This window comes from Mauremys mutica, chromosome 8 (assembly GCF_020497125.1).
Source record: "Mauremys mutica isolate MM-2020 ecotype Southern chromosome 8, ASM2049712v1, whole genome shotgun sequence".
Taxonomy (NCBI): Eukaryota; Metazoa; Chordata; order Testudines; family Geoemydidae; genus Mauremys; species Mauremys mutica.
Genome location: NC_059079.1, coordinates 58,885,777 through 58,911,683, shown reverse-complemented (window position 1 = coordinate 58,911,683; position 25,907 = coordinate 58,885,777). Strand labels below are relative to the sequence as shown.

Sequence of the window (25,907 nt, the reverse complement as noted above, 5' to 3'; positions counted from 1 at the left end):
TGTATAAGTTCTTTTCCATTATAATCAGTTTGATTAAGGCAATAACTTACTTTAGGCTCCTATTAAATATCTAATTTCCCTTTGGAGCCTAAACCTAGTGCTAAATGCCTGAGATTTACACCTGTAAATAGTACACTGTTCTATACTTTCTTCCTTTCATAGAAAAAGTGGCTTTTCTAATGTTCATTACCGTGGCCCTGAGACTCAGGGAAACCTCAGCCCTGGCTTGCAATTTCCCTATAACGAAAGAAAATAGATTGCTCAATGTTTCATAGTTTGTATATGGCCTCAGTTTTCTGTCTTAATCATGAGATACCACTTTCCAAATTCTGCCCAATCCCAAATCCAGACTCAGGCTTCAGTGGCATCCCTGGACACCTGCTGAACATGTGAGGCCTATTTTTCTCTAATCAAACCCTTCTGTAGGTTCAGGGTCTCTCTTTGTGCTGCTCACAGAAGGACGAAGTCCTGTCCTGATGGACCAGAGGCGTGAAAGCTTAAATCACCAACCCTGGTTTATTAAGAGCAGTGGGAAACTGCTGCAGAGCTGAGTTACATCCAGGACTCCATCGCATCTGAAAATGCTTATTGCATGTTAAGTTAAACGACAGTGCACTTCTTAGAAATGGACTCAAACCAAAACCCAGATCCAGACTATTATTATTATTAAATATTTATATTGCAGTAGTGCTTAAAAGGCAACACAGTTGGGGACTCAGTGTGGTAGGCACTGTACAAACATAATGAATGGCATTCCCTGCCCTAAAGACTTTATATAGATTAGACAAACCAAAGAGTAGGAAGGGAAACAAAGCCACAGAGGGGTAAAATGAACTACTCACATGGAAGTCAGTGGCAGAGCTGGATTTCCTGAATCACAGTCTAGTGCTCTACCCACTAGACTATGCTTCTTCTGACTCAAGGAAATGCCGAGTACTAAGGAAACCAGATTAGTAGTGAGCCTGAAATGGCGCGACCGTGGAGAACGGGGCAGGAGGGAACAGCACAGGGGAAGAGGAATGTCAGGCACTGATGACAGTATTGGCATCTTCTGCTGCAGCTGCTTGTCTCTGCTCTTGCAGACTCCGTTTTGGTCTGGCTCCTTGTGATGCTGGCATACCCGGTGCCATCTGATGCCAAATACATAGCAGGAATCAGTGTGGCTCAGCTGTGTGTTAGTATTGTTAAAATGGGTATTAGAATTATAAGAATGTTTTCTGTTTAGACTTTAACGCGTGCAGCAACTTGCAGGCATTCATAATCTTCCTTATAATATCTGTATCCCATATTATAAGATGGGAGCATTTGTATTGTAAGTCTCCTGCAGGGTGATCTATACAGTTACAGAGGGAGACATTAACGGTGTGAAATGCTGGTCTCCAACATGAGGTGTTATGTCCTGTCCAGCAGGGAAGACCCATCAACATCAGACAAACTATTGTGGAACATTCAAGAAGGCTCTCTGCCCCTCTTCCCCATGAAGATGAGTCATGCAAGTGAATTAGTCCCATCAGCTAAGTTTGCAGCTCAGAGTGCCAGGGAGAAGGGAATAAATCCCTAACATGAAGAAACCATATCCTTTATGCTGACGGGACTCTAAGGGGCAAGGTTTCTAGGCATAAGCTAGAGATCCTCAGCTGCTTAGCCTGAGTTAACCCTAAAGACATATAGAGCTTTCTTATTATGAAAGCTTCTATTGCCTCTTGGAACTTAAGATTGTAACTCATTTGTGTATGTATCAGAGAGGTAGCTGTTAGTCTGTATCCACAAAAACAATGAGGAGTCTGGTGGCACCTTAAAGACTAACAGATTTATTTGGGCATAAGCTTTCGTGGGTAAAAAACCCACTTCTTCAGATGCATGGAAGAAGTGTTGTTGTTTTTTACCCACGAAAGTTTATGGCCAAATAAATCTGTTAGTCTTTAAGGTGCCACCGCAGGTTGAGAACCACAGTGCCCCGCCCCCAACCCGAACCACCCCCACAGACCCCTATACCCAGTGTCTCCTGCCCAGAGACCCCCTCCACAGAATGGGGCCAGGAGCGGAGCCCTGGGCAGGGGGCTGGGGCGGCAGGGACCCTGGACCCCACCGTACAGAGCTGGATGGCAGGGCAGTTGGGCGGGAGCCGCAGACCCCACTCATGTCAGGCCGGGCGGCAGCCGCAGACCCTAAATCCCAACCCTCTGAGACCAGGTGGCAGCTCTGGACCCTGTGGGTCTGGGTAGCAGCCCCAGACCCCATGGAGCTAGGCAGATTCTTGTAAGTATGTGAGCACCTTTTTGGTAACAGGAACACCTTCTGTCATTTTCCATTTTCAAACTTCTCTATCATAGGATTGTGATCACCTGTTTTAAAATACTCAGTAGTTGGCTCGGAAGCTAGGGTGACCAGGTGTCTGGTTTTCGACCGGTCAGCACCGCCAACTGGGCCGTTAAAGGTCCGGTCAGTGGTGTTGCATCACAAAACCAGGCTAGTCCCTACCTGTCATGGCTGGCACCACACCGTGCCCCGGAAGTGGCCAGCAGGTCCGACTCCTAGGCGAGGGGGTCACAGGGCTCCATGTGCTGGCCCCACTCTGAGCACTGGGGGGGGGCAGTGCCTATGGGCAAGAGTGGCGCATGGAGCCTCCTGGCCCCACACCTAGGAGTTGGACCTGCTGCTGGCTGCTTCCAAGGCATTGCATGGTCTGCAGTGCCAGGAAAGGCAGGAAGCCTGCCTTAAAACACCCCCCCCCCACCCCATCCCGCTGCACTACTGACCGGGAGCTGCCAGAGGTAAGCCCGTGTCCCAGCCCTGAGCCCCCCCCTCCAATCTGGAGTCCCCTCCTCCACCTCAAACCCCTCATCCCCAGCCCCATTCCAGAGCCCTCACCCCCTCTTGCACTCTAACCCATGCCTCAACCTGCAGCCCCCTCCCACACTCCAAATCCCTCAGCCCCAGCCCGGAGCCCTCTCCTGCACCCCAAACCGTTTATCTGTAGCCCCATACCGGAGCCCTCCCGCACCCCAACTCCCTGACCCAACCTGGAGTCCTCTCCCGCACCCTGAAGCCCTCATTTCTGGACCCGCCCCAGAGCCCTCACCCCCTCCTGCACCCCAACCCCCCTGCCGCAGCCCAGTGAAAGTGAGTGAGGGTGAGGGAGAGCGAGCCACCAAAGGAGGGGGAATGTAGTGAGCGAGGGGCAGGGCCTCAGGAAGGGGCAGGACTAGGGTGTTTGGTTTTGTGCAACTAGAAAGTTGGCAATCCTATCAGAAGCCTTTGATTCTTGCTGCTATCCAGTAATTGGTTGGTGATGGGAAGCTGTAGCAAATGCTCTCACAGTTTCTCCTTCATTTTTTATTCTCTTCTTTACTTATCCAAAGTATTTCACTTTTACACTTTTCATTATCAAACTCACCCCATCTAATGTCTTACTTTTTATCTTTCCTGTCTAGACTGTACCCATCAATATTCACTTTGTGGTTGTAGGAATCACCACAGCAAGTTTCAGTTTTGCCCACTAAGTTATATACTGTGGAACTCGTATTCTCTTATGTTTTATTCAGAGCAAGAGTTTGGTGAGCCTGGTGCAAATCACATTTGTTCTGGCTGGCTTCTAATTCCAGTTTTTAACCAAAGGAATTAATTAAACCTGTATAACAGGTCTTTAAACTAGGCCCCACAATTCTAATTCTCCCCGAGTGGGAGAATCCAAAGGGATGATGCTTATTCCAAGGTAAAGCCTTAACCTTTTCACATTTTCACATGCAGTTTCCTTTTTCATAAGACACAAACCCCATATTATGCAATAGAGGTTTGAAAAATCCTATTCAGTCACATCTCATCTTTTCCTTCAAGCTCCTTTTGCATGTTTGGTAACACTCTCCTTCCTTCTGCTTCTTATTCCTCCTTCTCAAGCTTTTGTCCTTTCCTTTTTTTTCTTCTCTCTTACCCTTTAACAGCTCCACTTTGTAGGCATCATCACCAGAAGAAGAAACCACAATTAGGAACTGTCTGTCTGCAACAAGATTGTTGCTTGAATGGTCTGAGAGGGACAAAAAGGACAGTGAGGCAAAAATATGCAGTTCTGTCTTGTCTGAATCGCAAATGCCATGACATTGAATGTGTATATTGTACTAATGAATCATAAATTACCTTGAGGGTGTTAATTGTTTTATTCTGACTTGTTGAAATGTTTATTGATTTTTAAAGGGGTTTTAAAATGAATTTGATTCCCCTTTTAATAGTTAACAGTACAGTGGTCTGTTCATACAGGAGGTATTTGAATTATCCCCCTAATTGAGTGATCCCATTGGTTGAACATTCACTCTTTTGTGTGTGTATGTGTATATATATATATAGAGAGAGAGAGAGAGAATCATAGAATATCAGGGTTGGAAGGGACCTCAGGAAGTCATCTAGTCCAACCCCCTGTTCAAAGAAGGACCAATTTCCAACTAAATCCCCAACTGGCCCCCTCAAGGATTGAACTCACAACCCTGGGTTTAGTAGGCCAATGCTCAAACCACTGAGCTATCCCTCCCACCTCTGTGTTTTTATTTTTTTATATATATATATGTGTATATATATACACACACATACATACACACATACATACACACATACTCTCTCTCTCTCTCTCACCATGTGTGTGTAAGTAATAAACAAAAGGAGGAATCGGGTCCTCCTTTTGTTTACTACACACACTTATTCTGCCTTGTCTCAAATAAGATTGTAAATTCTTCATGACAGGACACTCTCTTTTTACTCTCTTTGTACAGCACCTAGTGTAATGGTGCCTTGATCCTGATTTGAGACTCTAGATATTACCACAATGTTAATGTACAGTAATGTATCCTCACAGGACGAATTCCCTAAGGTAGCATAACTAGTAAGGTGACTGTTTAAAGTTCTCTGCTTTCTTTGATAACTATAAAATGTAAAAAGGCTGAGAACTCATAGTTTCTTTAAGCCGTAATTCCTATTGCTGCTAAGGTTTAATGGTATAGAAGGGGAGCCATCTTTACAGCGTAAAAACTAAAATAAAATTACTGGAGTTTACATGTGGCTGAATCACTGATTGCATGGCTAAAAATCAGCACTGTTGATTAATCTCCGTTAACTCGCACGATTAACTAAAAAAAATTAATTGCAATTAAAAAATAATCACAATTAATCGCCGTTTTAATCACACTGTTAAACAATAGAATAGCAATTGAAATTTATTAAATATTTTCGATGTTTTTCTGCATTTTCATATATATTCTGTGTTGTAATTGAAACCAAAGTGTACATTCTTCTTGATTACAAATATTTGCACTGTAAAAGATAAAGAAAAGAAATAGTATTTTTCATTTCACCTCATACAAGTACTGTAGTGCAATCCCTGTGTGTGAAAGTGTAACTTACAAATGTAGATTTTTGTGTGTGACATAACTGCACTCAAAAGCAAAACAATGTTAAACTTCAGAGCCTAGAAGTCCACTCAGTCCTGCTTCTTGTTCAGCCAATCGCTAAGACAAACAAGTTTCTTTACATTTACAGGAGATAATGCTGCCCTCTTCTTACTTACAATGTCACCAGAAAGTGAGAACAGACATTTGCGTGGCACTTCTGTAGCTGGCATTGCAAGGTATTTACATGCCAGATATACTAAACATTTGTATGCCCCTTCATGCTTCGGCCACCATTCCAGAGGACATGTTTCCATGCTGATGACGCTCGTTAAAAACTAATGCATGAATTTTCTTGGTACATGGAAGTTAATAAATAAAAAGGTTGTGTCTTGGAAAAAAGCAGCATTTGTGAATATCTTGAGAGCTAGCTATCTTATACCTGGATATCGAATACATTCTTCCACATGTCAAAGTCTCCCTTGAAGATCAGAGCCAGGGCGTAGTAATAAATTTCATAATGCCTCCATGCTACCAAATCATTGCATTTTTAAACTGCCGAAGGCTTGTGTGACTACACACAGACTGAGAATTTTTTAATTATCATAGGAATAGAGAAATTTCCAGACTGCATCAGACCCATGTAGTCCAGTATCCCATCTCTGACAGTGACCAGCATCAGATGCTTTAGAACAGGGGTCGGCAACCTTTCAGCAATGGTGTGCCAAGTCTTCATTTATTCACTCTAATTTAAGGCTTCGCGTGCCAGTAATACATTTTAACGTTTTTAGAAGGTCTCTTTCTATAAGGCTATAATATATAACTAAACTATTGTTGTATGTAAAATAAATAAGGTTTTTAAAATGTTTAAGAAGCTTCATTTAAAATTAAATTAAAATGCAGAGCCCCCCGGACCAGTGGCCAGGACCCGGGCAGTGTGAGTGCCACTGAAAATCAGCTTGCGTGCCGCAGGTTGCCTATCCCTGCTTTAGAAGAATGCATAAGTACATCACACTTGTCGGATATGAGATAATCTGTCTCCAACAATTAGGTCTCATCATGATCTCTACTAATTAGAGATTGGTTTAAACCGCGTGTGGTTTAATATCCCTTCAATAATTTTTCATAGCAATAACAATTAGAACTCTGGATGTTCTCATTAGCCCTATAAATGTCTACTCTCCTTTTGAAACCTTTTAAATTATTGGCCTCAACATTTTCCTGTGACAGTGGGTTCGACTGTCTAATTGCATAGTTTGAGGAAGAAATATTTTCTTTTATCGGCTTTGAATTTTCCACCTGCTAATTTCTAAGATAAACAATACCAATCTTTTTAATTTCTCTTCATATGATTTTCCATGTCCCTAGTCATTCTCATTACCCTTCCCTGAACCTGACTAATTATACAATATCCTTTTTTAGAGTGACCAGTACTGCACACAATATTCCAGCCAAGTCAAAGATATTAATTTCATCTGCTCCATGCTGGAAAAAGGCCTTGGTAGTAGGATGCAAGGGCCCACAAAGGCAAGAATTCAAGTTATAAAAGGCTGGAAACAACAAGATGCTGTACTGGAAATCCAGAAATGTGTGGATCATTGCTCCCTCGTTGGAGGGAGCTGAGGCCAGCATTTGTGGCCACGATGACTGGATTCAATGGAGAAGGGTGCCCGCCATCTGCCATACCAGTGCCCCCTGCTGAACACTTAATGAAGTGGCAATGGTATCTGTCTTGAAATAAACCATTCTCCTGCCATGCTGGCCAAAAGAATGAGCAATTGCTTGTTACAGTGGGAAGAGGGCATTGCCGTGTGAAGAGGTGAAAAGGGAGCTCTATGTGTAGATCTGGTTTCACAGGCATCTGCCATTTCTGAGTAATTGCCTCAGCTAGTTTGCAGCTGACTAATATTATTTAACACAGATAAATGAGGCGATGAATTAAAAGCGCCCTACAGAAATGTTTACAACTTTTTTTTTTTTTTAAGATTGAAAGGGGGGAAATCCATTTATTTTTCAGAGGTTGAGAGAACAGATGAAAAGGTTTCAGCCTGTTATTTATCCATAGAGACAATGCGATTTGTCTGTAGTCTTGGCCCCAGAAAGTGAGCCATGCAGAGAACGATTGTAATTTAATACTGAGACCATGAAAGGTGCATTGATTTTACAGCAGGTGAAAACAATGCAATAATAGTATGTAGCATGAGTCGGGAGAGGCAACCATCTAATATTGGCCTAGCAGCAACAGTATAGATTTTCCACCCAACTCAGCAGAAATGCTTCTTAAGGGCACAGTAGTTGCATCGCTTCCAGTTTGTAGGCTTGGAATTAGAAGTAACTGTGTTAATTTTACATTTTGCTAGGGACTGATCCAGCAGGTTGCTAATCTGCTCCTGCTGATATTTTTTGTTGTGTTACTAACTGATTGCAAGCATCTCCTCTGGATATTTGCTTCTCTTTTCCTCACTTAATAGACTTTTATGAATCTTCTGAGCATGGAAGAAACTCATTTCATGCAGGAATCCCAACATCTTTTATCTACAGATAACTTGCATTGCTGCTACATGGGTATCAGGGCTGGGCATAGATTCTTCTCAGCTCTCTTTTGGTTTATCTTATTTCTCCCTGTAACTCCCTGTCCTGGGAAAGGACCACCTATTGTCAAAATGGTAGGGAATTGCGTCTTCTGTTTCATTTATGACTCAGCAAAATCTTCACTGTGTTAAATTACTTGGGATGCTTTGATGATGTGAAGTGATTTCCTGTGTGTGTATTGGAGAAAGCCAAAGCCATTACATTAGTTGATGCTCTTTGATTTGAGATAAAGGAGCTCATTTTGGCCCGATGTTCCAAATGCATAGATTGCTTCCATTTTCTTCAATTACATTTCCACCAAAAATTCGATTATTGAAATATATTTGATATGGCTACCTCTCTCAGTCCTTATGCCAGGAGAAGTTATGCTACGTGCTGCAGGCTGTATCTACCTAAGGTCTGTCTACACTAAAAGTAGAAACCTGCAGCTGGCCTGTGCCAGCTGACTTGGGCTCAAGCTAAGGAGCTGTTTAATTGTGATGTAGATGTTCAGGCCTGGGCTGGAGCCCAAGCTCTAGGACCCTACAAGGTGGGAGAGTCCCAGAGCTCAGGATGCAGCCTGTGTCCAAAAGTCTACACTGCAATTAAACAGCCTCTTAGCTCGAACCCTGTGAGCCCAAGTCAGCTGCCACAGGCCAGCCACAGGTGTCTAATTGCAGTGTAGACAGACCCTAAGCTTTTGGCTTTTTTCCCTCCCCTCTTTTTTTTGGGTGCGGGGCAGGGGGAGATGATGAAGATCATAGAAATAGAACTAGCAAAGTATTCTGAGAGTGGGATTGACCATTGTTCAATCCTTGGTCTAGCACTGGCCCTTCTCTAGGCATTCTATTGTCTAAAGGTGTCCTGTCAAGCAGTGATCATCAAGTTCCAAAATCAGGAAACGGCTGGTGCCCCATAGGTTATGAAGGGAATTGTCCAGTGCTAATCATCATCCTGTGGAGAAATCTCACTGAAAGCTAAGGGTCTTTCTGTTGCAAGCTTAGACAGATTGATTAATCTATTCTGTGTGAGTGGAACTGTTTGCATCAGCTTCATGATTTTGGACTAAATGCTGTGCCCTGCCCATTTACCAATGTTAGCTGGTGATCACTGTTCAACTTTCTATGTAGCTAATTTCGGAAGCTGTTCTCCATGTTAGCAGTTCTTTAATCATTGATGCTTAAAGGCAAGCTGAGAGACTTATATTTTTTTTAAAAGAAAAAGCCTACAGTAGAGGGATTACTACTTTGCAGCAAGATCTTATTTTCTTAAACCTTTCAATCGGTATGATGTTAAATTTTGGTTTTCTCCTTCAAGACTTCTTGGGCAAGATCTACTATAATATGGATAAAATAATCCGATTGGCAAAGGCATCACAGGTAATGTCCTGCTTGGAGAAGGCTTATGTGTGTGTGTTGGTGTGGGGGGGGGGTCTTGATGATTTTTGGTGAAGAAATCCTTGTTCTCTTGGCAGCAGCCGGCTGTAAATTTCAGTAAACCTTTCTTGTTGCTGTGACTCAGGATATATAGTGAAATTTTCTGTAGCTGAGGGGAGCCGGCAGTTGGGCGTCTGTTAATAGCCTGAAAGTAACTAATGAGGATGTGCAGTCGGAACGATTGATTGAATAGCTGCAGTCCTGTGTGAGTCCTTTCTCGCTCTCTCTGCAAGCTGTAAAGAGGGAGGGGGAAGAGAGAGAAAACCAGCTTTCTCTTAAGTGGAAGTAGAACGGATCCCAAGGGCCAGGAGGCCAGAAATGGAAGTTTAAGCTGCATCTATCTTTTGAAAGGAAAACGGCAGAAGTCAAAATGTCAGTCTCCGAAGTCACAGTTTACTCCTTTTCTTTAAGATCCAGAAGATAACAATGGACTTTTTCTAAGGATGTGGTTTTTCATATCCTATTGAGAATGTCTTATTTATGAAGCTGGATTCCTGTAAGTCTAGTATTTGAACTGGAGATGGGCAGCAGTTGTGATAAAGGTATTAATATGTGTCTGTGTGTGTGATTTTATAATGTGCATGCTGTATAAATCTATAAAATCAGATACGAGCACATCTTCTGTAAAGATTTGAGCTTGCAAGATCTGCCTGCATGGTTTTAGGAAGCCAAAGTCATATCTTACTAAGGTCATATTGCCAGAACAAGGAGAAACTGACCTATTTTTGTAACTGCTGAGGTATATATGTTGTTTTATCCAGATAACTATGAATCTTCTGATGGTCTCAAAGTTTGAGCTAGCAGTAGGGTCACATTATCTGCATGAGACTGAACTTTGACCTTTGTCAAATTATGTTCAACATAGGATAAAATCATGATCTCCCTCTGTCACAGATTTTATTTGGCAATGTTAACTACAACATTGCTGATTGTAAAAAGAATAGTTGAAAGTTCTCTGAGTTGTAAGTAGCAAATGTACAAGGTAGCAATACATATGGGTATTCAGCTTCTCCAATGTGTTTAATCATAACTGCCTATTGCCTATAAGATCAAATCAGATTCCTAATTTTGACCTTGTTGTCAGTTGCAAGTCTCTGTAGCTTATCTTGGTAGCAAATAAGCCATATATAAATATGTAAGTATAATTTGGCTGTTAGCTAATGCATCTGAAAGTTTGTGATGGCTTCTGTCCAGAGTAGGATAAAACCTGATTTTTTTTTTCAATTCCCTTCACCCACCTTCTTTTCTGTTTCTTCTACAGAGGTCCCAGCAGAGAGATCTCCTCGCAGAAGGAGCATCTCAGGAACCAGCACATCCGAGAAAACCAACTCCATGGATGCTTCAAACACCTCTCCTTTCAAAGTTCCAGTAAGTGCGCCTTTCCTCTGAAGGAGAGATGTCTTCCCATTGAATTGGGGGTGGAGTTTAGGCTATCCTAATAAATCTAGTACTCAGTCTATTGATTCAGGGTGACAATTTAATAGTGCAGGTGGACGAAAGGCATGCATAGCAGCTGCCATAAATGATCAAGTAACATTTTCTAGGAAACCCATCATTTACCTTTCCACAAGATTTGATCTAAAATCAGTACTCATGTAGACTTTAAAACCCAACCATGGGGTGGTGAGCAGCCTAATTTCAATATGTCCTAGATACCCGTGAGATCGCTTTGTAAGCTTCACACTGGACATTTATTTTCTTCTCCAAAAAAGAACTTTAGGTTGGTGATGGTATGTGTGTTTTCCCCATATCAGTGGAATGAATTAGGGGTCTGAAATGGCTAACTGTTTATTTCAAAGCTACTGAAATTGATCTCTGCGTATGTGCATTAACTGGCCTGAATTCTTCTGGTTGTTAGTTTCAATTTACCTTTCCAAGTAAGGAGTGTGGATTTTCTTGCCAACACTGGTTGATGTACTAAAGTTGGTGTACTAAAACCTACAGCACTAAAGCTTTTCTATTGTTCTTCTTAGTCTGAAAGAAGAAGGTTCTGTCAAATCGCAAGTCAAGTTAAAATGAAGTGCTCTTTAATATTTTACCAATAGTTAGACTTGGTTAAAAAAAGGCAAAGTTCAGCTTTATTATTGTAGAGATTTTTGTTTCTCTCCATTGTGTGTAAGAACTCGAGAGCTTGAAAATTAAAACATTTGTCCTCACAGTTTTTGGCCTTTTCTATGTGTGATGAGCACTGATTTCTCTTCCTGTGTTCTCTGTGGAGTTGAGGCCAGTATTGCTGCATTTTATTTGTGTGCACCCCATCACCTGCAAATCACTGAAAGTCACCCACAATACTCACAACCCTGGGAAGAATAGTTTTTAGCTAACTTCAGATGCAGACATGTTTACGTGCTTGTTTTGTGATGAATCCCCACAAAATTGTCTCTTGTCTTTTTAATGTATAAATAAGTGATGGATTCTTTAATTTTACAATCGATACTTTGCCAGTATGAAGGTGGATTCAATTTTATTAAAGTTGCTTTACTCTGAGCCAGATCATAAACTCCAAATTAATTGTGATTTAAAAGAAAAAAGTTCCTGGTCAAGTTAATGGTAGCTCCATCTTGGACAGTTTTCCTATCCTCTTTCAGATTAAACTATCAGTGGTAAATACAGGGAGATCACTGTCTTGGAGTAGTTTATCTGTGCTCGACTCCTGTGTTTTTCTCAAAGCCTCATAATGAGACCAAAAGTTGAACTTCTGATTATCTGTTGAGGGACCACCAAAATGCGCTTTCCTTGTTTTAAAGACCATCTGAAGTAAATATTCATATTGAGACTATTTTGGTAGCCTTAATGTGCTGTGTTCTATATGGCACTCGAAAATAGGTTTTTAGTCTAATTACAGAATACTGTATATACTCGATCATAAGCCGGTTCATTTATAAGCCGACCCCCACCCCAAGATGGATAAGTAAAAATGGAAAAATTTTATAACCCATTTATAAGCCGACCCTATAATTCAGGGGTCAGCAAACTTTGGCTCCCGGGCCATCAGGATAAGTTGCTGATGGGCCGAGATGATTTGTTTACCTTCAGCGTCCGCAGACACGGAGGTAAACCTAAGTAAACAAAGGGTCCCAGCGCGCTAGCTGCTTACCCTGACTGGCCAGGACAGCAACTGGTGGGGAAATTTTTTGGTGGGGAGAAGCTGGGAGTCAGGGGAGTAACCTCTGTGACCACTCCCCACATGACCCCACCCCTAGCCCGGGACCCCCACACTCTCCCCGTCCCATCCCTTCCCACTTTATCTGGGGACGGCCAGGGAGGATGGCTCTGACCTGGCTGGAGCTGCTCCGGCAGGCTGGGCAGCATGGCTGCAGCCTGCTCCGGCGGGCCAGACTGGGCAGTGCAGCCGCAGCATGTTCCAGCGGGCTGGGCTGGGTGGCACGGCTGCAGCGTGCTCCAGCAGGCCAGGCGGCGCAGCCACAGCCTGCTCTGTGGGGTGGGGCCGATCAGCATGGCTGCAGCCTGGAGCTGCAGCTGCTTCGGAGGCTGGAGGGGAGAGCAGTGTGGCCAGAAGTGGAGAGACTCTGGCCCAGCCTCTTCCCTTCTGGCTGTGCTGCCTCTCCTTGCTCCCTCTGTTGTGGGGAGGGGCTGTGTCCCACCCAGGGGCGGCTCTAGGAATTTCGCCACCCCAAGCACGGCGGCACGCCGCAGGGGACGCTCTGGCGGTCGCTGGTCCCACGGCTCCGGTGGACCTCCTGCAGACGTGCCTGCGGAGGGTCCGCTGGTCCCGCGGCTCCGGTGGAGCATCCGCAGGCACGCCTGCGGGAGGTTCACCGGAGCCACCTGCCGCCCTCCCGGCGACAGGCAGAGTGCCCCCCGCTGCATGCCGCCCCAAGCGCGCGCTTGGCACGCTGCGGTCTGGAGCCGGCCCTGGTCCCACCTCTACTCTCTATACCTGTTCATAAGCTGACCCCCTTCTCTGGTCAGGGGCGGCTCTAGGCACCAGCAAAACAAGCTGGTGCCTAGGGCGGCAAAATCTAGGGGGCGTCCTCTGCTGCCGGGGGGGGGGGCGGCAGGCTGGGCCGGCGGACCTGCCGCAGTCATGCCTGCGGGAGGTCCACCGGAGCCCCGGGACGAGCGGACTTGCCGCAGGCATGACTGCGGAGGGGGCGCTCGTCCCGCGGCTCGGCTGGACCTCCCGCAGGCATGACTGCGGCAGCTCAAGCAGAGCCGCCGGACCTGCGAGCCGTCCGCAGCCGCGGGAGGTCCAGTCGAGCCACACGGGACCAGCGGTCCCTCTGCAGTCATGCCCGCGGGAGGTCCGCTGCTCCCGCGGCTCCAGTGCGCCTCCCGCGCATGACTGTTTGGGGTGGCCAAAAAGCTAGAGCCGCCCCTGTCTCTGGTGCTTCCCTTTTTTATTAAAAAAAAAAAATTCGGCTTATGAACGAGTATATACAGTACATGTTACAACTTTATAAAATCTCAAAACTTGTCTATATGCAATGAACCCTTATAGTATAACCATGGGCAGCAGCGTATATATGGGTACCGAGGGTTTTTGGGAGCTTTTGTAAGTGACTCTTACCCAACCCATCTGTATCAATAAGAAATTCCATTAGTCTTATAGGTTTGAATGTATTGTGGTGGTCTGGGTCTACAGCTTATCTATACATCACAAACAAGATTTGAAGAAGCCATGTACCAAATCACTTAATGTCAGCCTGGGTTTTTTGTTTTTTATTTCCGTACCTTTCACTCTTTATGATCCTTCTCAAATGTCTTTTCTTCAGCTGCTTTTTATTGTCTGTGAAATTAGGTCATTAACACTTCAAAAGTGTTTCTTTTCACTTATGTTTTCTTCTTCAGCACTCACCCTTCCTTCCCATGTCTCACCTTTTCCAAGTTTTTTTTCTTCTAATGCTGCTTTGGGTACTGTCTTATTTTTCTCTTTCCTCCTCGCAATTTTGATGGAGCTTTAAGAACTCTAAGGCAAAGAGGTTCAGGAAGCTGTCCACACCCTATCCTTTTGGTCATAAACAGAAAAAAGTAGCTATTGTTGCCTCTTGTGCAGCTGGTATTGTGCTCCCCTGTTGTCCTGACCACCTGTGTAATTGTGGGCCTGCCGTACCCTCCTGATTTGTACATAAAAGACAAGACTACTGGCTTTTGTAGGGTTTTCTCTGTGTATGCTATCTTGTATGCTGTGGTTGTTACCCGGCCACAGTAAAGATGAGATGAGATCTGCCTGTGTTTCACACCAACTGCTGGATGTTGCAGCCCTCTAATCTCATTAGGTTAGTGGCTTGCTGGTAAAAATCAGAGCATTTATGAGTAGAGCTGGTCCCGAACCAGAACTACTGAATTCAATCATCCTTCTAACTTTGTGGATTAGGTCTAGCTCTACTTATGAATAGAAAACCCCTCCTGTATATTCTCTTGATTCATATTGTTTTTTCTGGCTCCAGGAGGGATTGATCTAAGGAGCAGGGTAAATGGCACAAGTATAGGGAAGCCCAATATCAGTGGTCTGGGAATGGAAGGTGTGGCTCTAATAGCATTAAAAGTTATTTGTGGGGTTTTCTTCATCTCAATGGGTGCCCATTTTTAGACAGGAAGAACACAGAAATAGGAAAGCACATGTTTCTTTTCTTCAGTCATTGATACTTGCACTGCACATTTGAGGGGGAAAACCAGCAACCTGTGCGTTGTGCTGTTTCAATGATTCTTTGCTCCTGGCTTGGGGGTGGAGGGGAGAGGCAGAACGGGCAGGGTTATGCCAAGATTTTGAAAAGAAGTTGCATTTACAGCTTTCTAAGCTTCTGTTCTCTCAGGTAAGCATTTAAAACTCTTACTCTTGATAGAATGTACTGGAAATCAATGTTCTGTGCAGCTTTTCCTCTAAACTCCAAACAGTGGTATTCAAACAGAAAAAGGCATGGACTTTCTGACTCTTAATGGGCCTTTGTCCAGTGCTTGGAGTTTTGATTTACAAATGCATAATGTGGGGTAAGTGAACATTCTTTCCAAGAAAAATTCTTTTAAATAATCTCTTCTGTGGTAGTCATTGGGAATGGTTTTATTTAAAGGGTTGGCATGTAAACTTCAGAAAATTCAGTTTCTCTGCCTCCTACATATATATTTAAAAGCATATTCTTCTATTTAAATTTACTATTCTATAATCTCAGTAATTATGCATACACATTCTTTGGTTTACCATGTCACAGTCAGCCTATGCTGAGCAATATATGGAATGTGGTTGTCTTGTTTATCTCCCACAAAAGGGAGTGAAGTAGGATTCTGCTGATATTGGCAGTGCACTGCAGAAGGGATAAGGAAAGGCTTGAGTGTAGAGATAAGAACTGTTAGTGCTTGGCCTTTTCTTCATTCCCCAGCCCCCCAGCTACATTAGTGTTAGGTTACTTCGGTTTCCCCCTAGATTCAGTAGTGTTACTTCTCACTCCGCAATTGCCAAATATATTTTTTGGGGCACAAAACATTGGAAAAAAACCCCACAACTTAAAAAAAAAAAATTTATTGAACATTAGTGCTGAGAAGTTAGAAAGGCTGATAGAACTCATCCGCCACCGGGCCTGGTGGTAGATGAGTAGGCGAAATACCAGCTTTCCCCTCCTACACACACACTGTGCTTTGTCAGTAAACTCAGTCTTACAGTATCACATCTCCTGCTATTTCATTATTGAGCCACTGTACAACTCTGACAGAACAACACAGTCCCCTCCTTGCTATTCCATTTGAATTGGGGATTAGGCTAAAACATGAGAATTCCAAAATACGGAACCTCCAGAAGTGACAGAACAAAGGCGTTAGTAACCTATTGTAAAAAAAAACAACAGGTCCTTAACCACCACCTCACCTTTTTTGGCTAGTTTTGTTGATTTATTAAAATCAATACCGATATTACGTGACTTAATGACATACGTGGGCACTTAAAAAAAATAGAGGAAAGAAACAGACTTGATGAAACACATAAAAATGAACTAAAAAGTTCAGGGTGTAGGCTCTGAAGTAAATGAAATGATTTGTATGGGAACCCTGTGCAAATAGTGACGGAAAGGCTGATTCGTAAGGACTGTCTTCTTTGGTTGGCCTCTAGTTCAGAATATAACTGGATATACAGGAATAGTATCTGCCTCTTTTGCTTTTTAAGAGTCCTGCTAAATAGAACAAAAGACAATGCAGCCAGCCTAACTGAAGGTCAAAGCGTGATGAGATCTCACTGCTGCCAGACTCATATCTTATGCAGTCAACGAGACCAATGGTTGTCTCAGGAGCACTGCTCCGTTACAATCAGGTTGCGAAGCTAGAACAAATCTCTGATCTTTTTTGGCCATGTGACCATAAGTACACATTTTTAATTCTGCAGTAGTGCCAATGCAGGAGTTTGAGTTGTTGAGCTACCATTAGTGTATCAAGGCAGCACAATATTTCTGTGCCCCAATATTCTTAATGAAAAATCATCTGGCTGTGCTTGAACTTTTTCCTCCCTATTTTAATATTCTTTTGCTTTTTGTTCTGCTCTCACACCATAACACCTATTCTTTACATTTACCCTTGATATTTATTTTATTTCATATAAGATTTGAGACTTTGGACTCTCACCCATTTTTCCAAGCATTTTGTATAGTGGGAAGGACTTGAGTTATTAGTTACTTCCAAGAGGCTCATAGAGCTTTCACCTTTCCCTTTATTCTGGGTTGCTGTTATTTATAGACTCACAGGAATTAGAGATATATATCCCCATACAATACAGAATTGTTCTTTACAGTAAATTCTCCAGTGCTTGGTGAAAAGATAGTAATTCTGCTACCGTGGCAGAGTCTAATGGACTTCAACATGAAATTTTTCATTGTATTTAGCCCAAATTTTTCTTTGTTTCATTTAATCCCATTACTATTAATTTATATCCCTTTAAGACACATGGTAACATTCCATTCCCGCTTTGGTTTCACATTGTCCAAACAAGTACTGATATTGTATCCCCTACCTTTAAAGCATGGTTTAGCCAAGCTATACAATATCACCTTATTTTTAATGTGTCCTCCATAAATCAGGCTTTCCCAGCCCCTTTATCATTTTTCTTGCTCCTCGCTGAATTCTCTCCAATTCACTGGCATATTTCTCCTATCACCTTGCCCAGGTGTTCTCTATTTTTAACCTCTGCAGATCCCTTAGTGTTATTTTTCTGTCCTCACTGGCACTCACTGTACCTCCTAATTTCATATAATCTCTGAATGTCATTAATGTGCTGTTTAACTTCCAGGTCATTAATAAAGATGTTAAACAAAACCAGTTCTGCCACCAATCCTTGCAGCACCCCATTGGTTAACCTCTCACAACTTGTTAATTGTCATTTATCATAATTACCCTTTTTAGATAGTCCTTCAGCCAGTGTGCAAGCCGTGACAGTAAATTTAAAAAAGCCCATTTGAATTAATTTTTCAAATAAGCCTATATGCTACATTGTGAAGCACTTTACAGTAGTATAGGTGCACATTATGGCAAGCTGTGTGCAAGTGTGATGGAGGAATAGAGGGGCAAGAAACTTGTTTCCCCCTCCCCAGCACATGGAATAAACAAGATCTGGCTGTTTGCACTCCTTCTGCACAGTTTTGGAGGCATGGGTATGCTGCACAGCCCAAAGAGTGTCTGTCTGTGCAGAGGTGCTTCCCTAGCCTTGAGCCATAATTTTGGCTCTAAAGCCTTTACATCTGCGGCCGTCCCATCATTGCAAATTTTGCTGCTTGATTCAACAATAATAAGAGAGTCGTATGTGATTTGTTTTTCATAAAGCCCTGATATTTATCACCCATATTTTTGTCATTGTCCAGATGACTAGACCTCTTTCTGCTAATATTTATTCCTTGATTTGGGATTAAAGTTAGAGTCACTGGATGTTAGTTACCAGGATTGCTCTTTCCTGGTTTTAGGACATTCTTCAGCAAGGTGCTTAAGTATGTGCACCATCCTACTGAAGTTAGTAAGACTGCTCTTGGGTTTAGTTACACATGTGCTGAAGTAACTTGTGGAACTGGGGCCTGAAAGTGCAGTACTGCTCCTCTCCTAACTCTCCCTAGGCATCAGGTGCCTACTTGTTTCTCAGTGTATTTTCCAAAATAATTCACAGTGGTTTGTTAACTTAATTCATTTAGGACCCTGGAATTCATATCACGTGCCTCTCCTGTTGTGTTTTCCTGTATTAGTTTGTATTAATTTTTTTCAAAGTCCTTGTTGTTGCCTAATTTCTCATACCTCTCTATTTGTCTTGTTAAAAACTAGTTTTTAATTTTTTTCCCCATAGCTGCTTGTTTTCATGTTTATTGGTGGACCTAGCTTCTTGCCAGGACTTCTTTCCCTTGGTATATTTATAAAAGCCCTTCCAACTCCCCTTCACCTTTTTGGATAGCACTAACTCGTTCTGCTTCTTTGCTTCCCTGATCTTCCGTCACAAACCTGAAGTGTGACTCTAGCCTTGTTTGGTACCCTTCACATTCTCTGTTTCCACTGAAGACTTTTCACTCTCTCTTTGAGCCTATAATGGTGAAGTTACAGAGGCTGCCCACTTGTTCCTTGTATTTTAATTTTGCAGGATAATTGAACTGCTGAACCTTGATTATGGTAGCTTAGTATTCTCTAGTCTTTCTCTACACTCACACTTTAATACAGCCTTCCTCTGTGCCATGCTCAGTGTTCCTTTCATTTCCACAAAATTTCTTCCATGAAATGTAATGCTCTTACGCATGTACTGCTGTGTTCTCTGGACCCGTTCCTTTCTACACTTTATTAATTACACTTTACTCCTAGAAATATTGGAATTGATAAACCAAAACAGATGATTTCTCCATCTTATTCTCAATCCTTCCTTTGATAATGGCCAATACCAAATAATTCAGAGGAAGGTTTAAAATAAAGCACCTGGTCAAGTGTGCAGCACTGTGCCACTGGAGAAAAATTCCTTCCTGAACCTAGCTGGCAGTCAGCTTGCACCCTGAAGCATGAGGATTGCTGAGTCTCTTGTTATTTTTAAACCTGTCTGATGCAACTGCAAATGTTATTCCTACTTACATAAATGAGTAATCCTTTTTTAATCTTGCTGAAACATTTGTCTCTCTAATATCTTGTCAGTGAATTCTCAGGCTGATTATAGAGAGCATGAAAAAAAAATCTCCTCTTACACATTTTTAAATTTGATGCCTCTCAGATTTCAGTTTTACCTTTTTTGTGTGTGTTTTGCAGCAGAATGAATAGGGGAGCCAAATTAGCTTTTATTAATGTTTTTGTATACCTCTGATCCCATTTTATTTTTATTTCTAAACCAAATAATCGTAGTCTTTAAAATCTATCTATATATGTGAATCCTTTTACTCTCTGCCTCTAATCAATTTTGTTTTTCTTACCTCAGCTCTTTCTTATTTTATTTATTTTTTGGCGTTGTCCATTACTGAGATGAGATAACCAGACTAGAATGCCATATTTAGAGTGAGGAAGTCCAGTGCATTTATATAATACTATTTTATGTTTTCTTATTACATTTTATCCTTTCTCAATACATAGAAACTCTTTTGTTTTATTTTTAATGCTATATGTTAAGAAGGCATCTTCACTGAGGTGTCCACAGTGATTTGTACTGCCAGATCTTTTTTTTATGAGTTTATAGCTCATTCATAATCTGTCGTACTTTGTGGGGGGGTTGCCCAATACGCTACCATGCATGGTGAGATTTATCTGTCTTTCTGTTGCCTGATCAATTAGTTTTTATTAGGCCTTTCTAGAGTCCCTCATAGTTCTCTAATATTTTAGTAACCTGAATCATTTATCTGACAGCAAACTTCTCCATCTTTCTGTTTTGTTACATTTATTAATGTTCTATGAAGAAAGGTGAACCTCACTGTTCCCAGTACTCATTCTTGGAGAGTACTCCCACTATTAACTTCCTTCCGCGCTGAGATCAGGCAGATTTCCCAGACCTTTTGCTTTCTGTCTCTTCACTGGATTTTTAACATATGACACAACTTTTCACCTTGGTTTCTAAGCTTTCTCAATAGCCTCTTGTGAGGAACTTCAGAAAAAAAGTTCTACTCTTCAGCACATTCAGTAACAGCTTCAAAGCATCTCTAGTGAGGCAGCAATAGCTACAACTATTGCTATCTCCAGTGAGATGATGGCCATCTCCATAATTCATCCAATCTGTAATCCCTTTAACCTGAGATAGGGAAGAGTCAAGGAGTCACTCCTAAAGTCCAGTTTCCCATATGCTGCTGTTGCGATTGTTCTGGCTAATAATAATGTATTACTACTGCTACTAATACAATACCATAAATTAACATGGCGCTTTCCCAACACATCAAAGACAATGTCCCCGTCTCTAAGACATTATAATTTAGGTTGAATTTTACATGCAAAAACGTTGCATAGGTGCTGAGTCTTCCAGTCACCCATTCCACCCTGACTTTACCGCTCCTAGCTCTCTGCTGATAATGTTGTGTTTTACTGGATAACTCACATTATTATTATTAGCTTGTTGGTTGCTGTGGAAGTTGCTAAGAGAAGCATTATTTGTTATGCACAGACTCTTCTCCCCAAAGTGAAAAATTCTTATGTCTGTAGTATGCAGTGGTTAAGTATTTTCGTTCATACCGTGTTGTCTGTGAAGCTGGTTGTTTGGGCATTTATATCCTCCTCCCCTGGTGATTGTTCCCTGTTGTACTGAGATACAGGAGAGCCAGTGTCCTGTTTTGCAGTACTGATGTCGCTATAAGTAATGCATAGTTGCATTTTACAGTTACCACCCCATCACACTTAATATCTGCTGTCAGGGATTATAGTCCCCTTCCTTCTCTTTGCCACTGACAGCTGCATTTGTAAAGTCCCACTTGATTCACCTCTTCTGAGCCCTGGTCTACACCTAAAAATTAGATCAACCTAGCAACATCACTCAGGGCTGTGAAAAATTTTGTGCCTTGCATGACATAGTTAGTTGACCTAACCCCCACTGTAGAGACAGGTAGGTTGATGAAATAATTTTTCCATCAGTCTGGCTACTGCCTCTCAAAAAGGTGGGTTATCTGCATAGGTGGAAACCCCTTTTCTGTCGATTTAGGAAGTGTCTACGCTACAGTGCTACAGTGGCACAGCTGCAGCCCTGTAGCTGTGCTCCTGTAGTGACTGTAGTGTAGACATACCCTTGGTTGGCAACATCGTCTGGACAGAAAGTAGTGAGACTCTTAATCTGCTGCTGAGTTTTCAAGTGACGTGAAGATAAGAAGTCACATGTGAGATTCTGCTGGTGTGGTTTTGAGGGGTAAAGTTGGTTTGTATTGAATTTGCCATTTGTCTCATTAGGAGTGGACTGTTGAAGCAATATCTAGAGAGCCTGATTAGGGCAGAACACTTGTACAGTTATTCTCTTAGGCATGGTCTACACGGGGGAGGTCCGATCTAAGATACTCAACTTCAGCTACGAGAATAGCGTAGCTGAAGTCGACGTATCTTAGATCGACTTAGAATCACTTACTTCATGTCCTCGCGGGATCGACGGCCGCCGCTCCCCCATCGACTTTGCTTTCGCCTCTCGCTGAGCTGGAGTACAGCAGTTGATGGGAGAGTGATCGGGGATCGATTTATTGTGTCTACGCTACATGCAATAAATTGCTCCCCGATAGATCGATCACTACCCGCTGATCCGGCGGGTAGTGTATATGTACCCTTAGTGTTTAACTACTTAAATGTCCGCATTCATATAGTGCTGTTCATCTTCAGAGTGCTTTGCATCTAGTTAATCCTCATAAACACCCTGGTGTGTTGTTAATAAAGTATTTGTATACCTGTTTTTTTATAATTGAAGTAACAAGCTTTTTTTTTTTAAACCACCAATGGAAATGTTTCTATGAAATGTAAACTGTTTTTAAAAAGAAACATTCCTCTGTACTATTTGAAACCCAGACATTTCATCATGTTAGGAAATGAGAACCAAAAAGTGTCTATTTTCAACTGTCTGTGCTCAGGTAAATGCTATAAATATAAGTAGCATAAATAGCAACAAAAAAAATGGGGCGGGGGGAGACCTACCCGCTAAGGTATTACTAATAGCATTGACAAGGAATTTTTTTCCTAAAAATTACTTTAACTGGACAATGTCTCTTTAAATAATAGTGTTGAACTCAGGGAAAGAAAAATTTGTTCAGGCAGTGTTTAAAAAGATTTCTTCTTTTTCTTAGTTGGATAGTGTTTGCTGCAAATAAATGCTGGATGCCACCTCCCCTTGATGTTTGCATTCCACATTTCGAGAGATTTCTTTTAGCAAAGAAATATAAAGGTCAAAAAGCTCATCTTGTTTTTTCTAGCATGTGTGAATTTTCCTGCTGCTCCCAATTTATTCATCTCCAATCATCAGCCCTATGTGATCCTGTAGCAAAGTACAGAGAGCAACTAAGAGGCAAACAATGTAATGTGTTTTCAGAAACAAAAAAAAAATAATTCCCAGTAAGCTTGCGTCTTTTTATTTTATTTTATTTTGTCAGATTGTTAGCACTACACATCTGGCTATCCCGAAAGCTGTCATTTATAACCAACATTTGGATAGCTGTATTTGACCAGTTAACCTATTATACCTTTTTCTCAGTAAAAAAAAGTCCGTTGTCCCTCTAAATGTATGATCTGATGCTGAAATGATTAGAAACACTAAAAGAGTTAACAGTCAGGGTCCATCTCTGCTGGGAATGGAGTCAATTCACTTTTAAAACATTTGGGGGCCCCATTCTGACTCTTGTCAGGTCAGGAGGCCTGTCTAGTTTGTTGCTTGGAAGGCAGAGGCAGTGTGCAGGGCATGGCACAGCGCAGCAGAAGTGTTCTGCTTCTCAGCGTCTGCACTTTGAGCATGCCGTGGAATGCGGCCTGGGTCCACCAGGGCCAAGTCCCAGTAGCTGGGTCTTGTTACCTCTTGTGATGGGAAGTCAGACTAAATGAAAGTGCCTTCATTCTTCTGGATCAATTCCAACATTTTTAAAGGCACTTTTTCAAGATCTGGCCCAAAAGGTCCAGGAACCTGGTTAGAGTTTCAGTGACGTGCATAGCCACAAACACTCATTCCCTTTTTCAGATATATTTTCCCCTTAATGGACTACATGTATCCTGTACTTTGATATTTTCTGGGTTGAGGGCATTGAGGGAGGAGTGGCTGCATTCCCTTCTCAGCCTCTTCCAGTTTCTGGGAAGGGGAAAAGCTTTCTTCTCTCCCAAGGTTTGTCAAGGAGCATTAGGTAGCTGTTGCCTATCCATTAACCAACTTTGTAGGGTGCTGCCTGGTAAGGATCACCCCTAATCTGGGGGATAGCCAGCCCCAGATGTAGCGGCAGATGCAGGAAACAGACTTCTTTCAGCATAGTAATCATTTCACTGGGTCATGCGGCTGTGCAAAGGTTTGGGGAGCACTTCTCAAGCAGCTGCATTGGTGCAAGTTCTTTCCTGTTTCAGCTGGTATTGTGTTTGGGGAGGAGGCGATCTCCTTCTGCTCAGAAGATCTTTTTACCAATTTTAGGAGATGAGGGTGGGAGAGGCTTTTATTAATCAGCTGCCCTCCTCACATTTCCCTTAAAGAAGGCTGAATGAGGGTGAGGATATTGGCATGTAGTGCTAAATTAAGAATTTGTGGGTGGTGAGGGAGAGGAGTTTTCTCAGAATTTTCTGTAAATTTTGGCCTGTGAAACGCTTGGCCTCTGAAATGCTCCTCTGCATTCGAAAATTGAACAGAGCCTACACTCAGTCCTCCACCTCAAGAGGTAGTTAGAGAAGGAGGGAAGAGGGGAACCAATTTGAGTTAGAAATTGAAGAGAGAGGAGGAAGGCGACAAGTGAATTTTCAACATCAGTGAGGGTGGAACTGTGTTTGACATCTCCTATAAAACTCCCTTGACTTTGCTTATAGAGAAACAGCCTATGAAGTTAGGCAAATATCTCTTACCATGCTATGCTTTTCCATCAAGAAATAAAATTTAACTTAGATGCATTTGATATATCCCATGGCAGCTATGCTGAGTTGAAGTGAAAAATCTGTGTCTGACTCTTTCGTCAAAAAGAAGAGAGAGAGGTGTTTCAGCAAATAAAATGTTGCTTAATCCTATTGTATTAAGAATTTCTAAATTTGCATTGATTGGGCCAGGAATGCTTGTGTTGGCAAACCTTGGAAATAATTTGGCACGGTATGGCTTAAAATGCATGCCATGTACTCAGTGATTTACAGGTCAGAAGATGAGATAAGAAAGCAATGCTGAACTCAAAAAATTCAATGTGTTTTCTCTTAACAAAATACTTGGGTGTGGCTTCCATTGCTCACTCATTAACACAGCTGTGCTTTAACTGATGGTCTTGTAATGCAATCTGTATGTCATGCAGTCAAAATTTGGAAATGTCACGTTACTACTCTTTGTACTATAACTTCTCCTCTTGTCATGCAATAATTTTTATTGTACCTTAATGGGATTATGATCAGTTTGAGTTTTGTTGCAGACTGAAGCATTTTTGGTTTATAAAGTAGAGATAGGCCCATTTGTTTAGTCATTACTTGCATAAGCATTTCCCTGTTTCACTTGCTATGACACTTCATTTTAGGGCTTCTTCAGCAAACGTCTGAAAGGCTCCATCAAGAGGACAAAGAGCCAGTCAAAGCTGGACAGGAATACAAGTTTCCGTCTTCCATCTATCCGCAACGCTGATGACAGGTAGGAGTCTCTGCACTTCCTCGGAAGGAGGCTGGTAGTTTCAGCTCAACTCTTCCAAAAGTGCCTGACAAAACATGTTAGTCTGTGTAAGCATGCCTGCAAACTGACAGAAATGAGGGGCAACTAGAGTGGTTTTGTTTTTTAAACTAGCAGAAATATATCTGTTAGCCTGTTAAATTGTTAAATGTTGCACGTGCTTACATCAGATGAGATTGTCACTAGTCCTAAAGATGGCTGGTGAAAAGGGGTTTGCTTAAGTGTCTGCACTAAAATATCTTGTTCTTTTTTTTAGCACTTCTCCTCCCAGGTCTCCAAACACCTTATAAGCATTAAGTTTCACAATACAATACTGTGGCCCTGTCTGCATTAGAGAAATTTGCACCAGTATATTTACACAACCGCAAACACAAATATCCTGATGCAGTGCATCTTCATTAGGGGTTGTGTGATGTAGTTACCATGCAAATCCCTAACATATACTGTACTGCAGAGCATCACTATTGGGGATTCATACTGTTGTCAAATACAGTCATGTAGTTACCGCAGTGTGAATTTCTCTAATGGAAGCAGGGCCTATTCTTCAGAAAACTAGAAGTCGGGGCTACAGCTCCCAAAATTCAGAAGCTAGTTTGATTAGACCCACCTTAGCGCGCTCAGTCGGTATATCTAGGCTTGCTTATGTTTTGCTGGTGGCTTGGGGAGGGGCAATTATATTTTGTTTTTACCTGCCTCAGCTGCATTTTTCGCTTTTGTAAAGTGTCATGATTGTCTTAATTGGAAGCCAGACAGGTTATTTTTTACTCCATGAAGCCCAGTGGTAGAGTTGGATTGAGTGGTAAATGGGCTTCC

At 42.2% G+C, this 25,907-nt stretch overlaps 1 protein-coding gene across 4 annotated transcripts in view; it reads left to right on the top strand.

Annotated features, from left to right (window-relative positions):
- Positions 1 to 25,907, top strand: part of RASAL2 (RAS protein activator like 2) — a 279,206-nt gene that overhangs the window by 201,751 nt on the left and 51,548 nt on the right. For all 4 annotated transcript variants that reach the window (XM_045026721.1, XM_045026720.1, XM_045026719.1 and 1 more), the window contains 2 exons: positions 10,641 to 10,747; positions 24,949 to 25,058. In XM_045026721.1, coding sequence (XP_044882656.1) covers positions 10,641 to 10,747; positions 24,949 to 25,058 — 217 coding nt within the window. The remainder of the gene's footprint in view (positions 1 to 10,640; positions 10,748 to 24,948; positions 25,059 to 25,907) is intronic.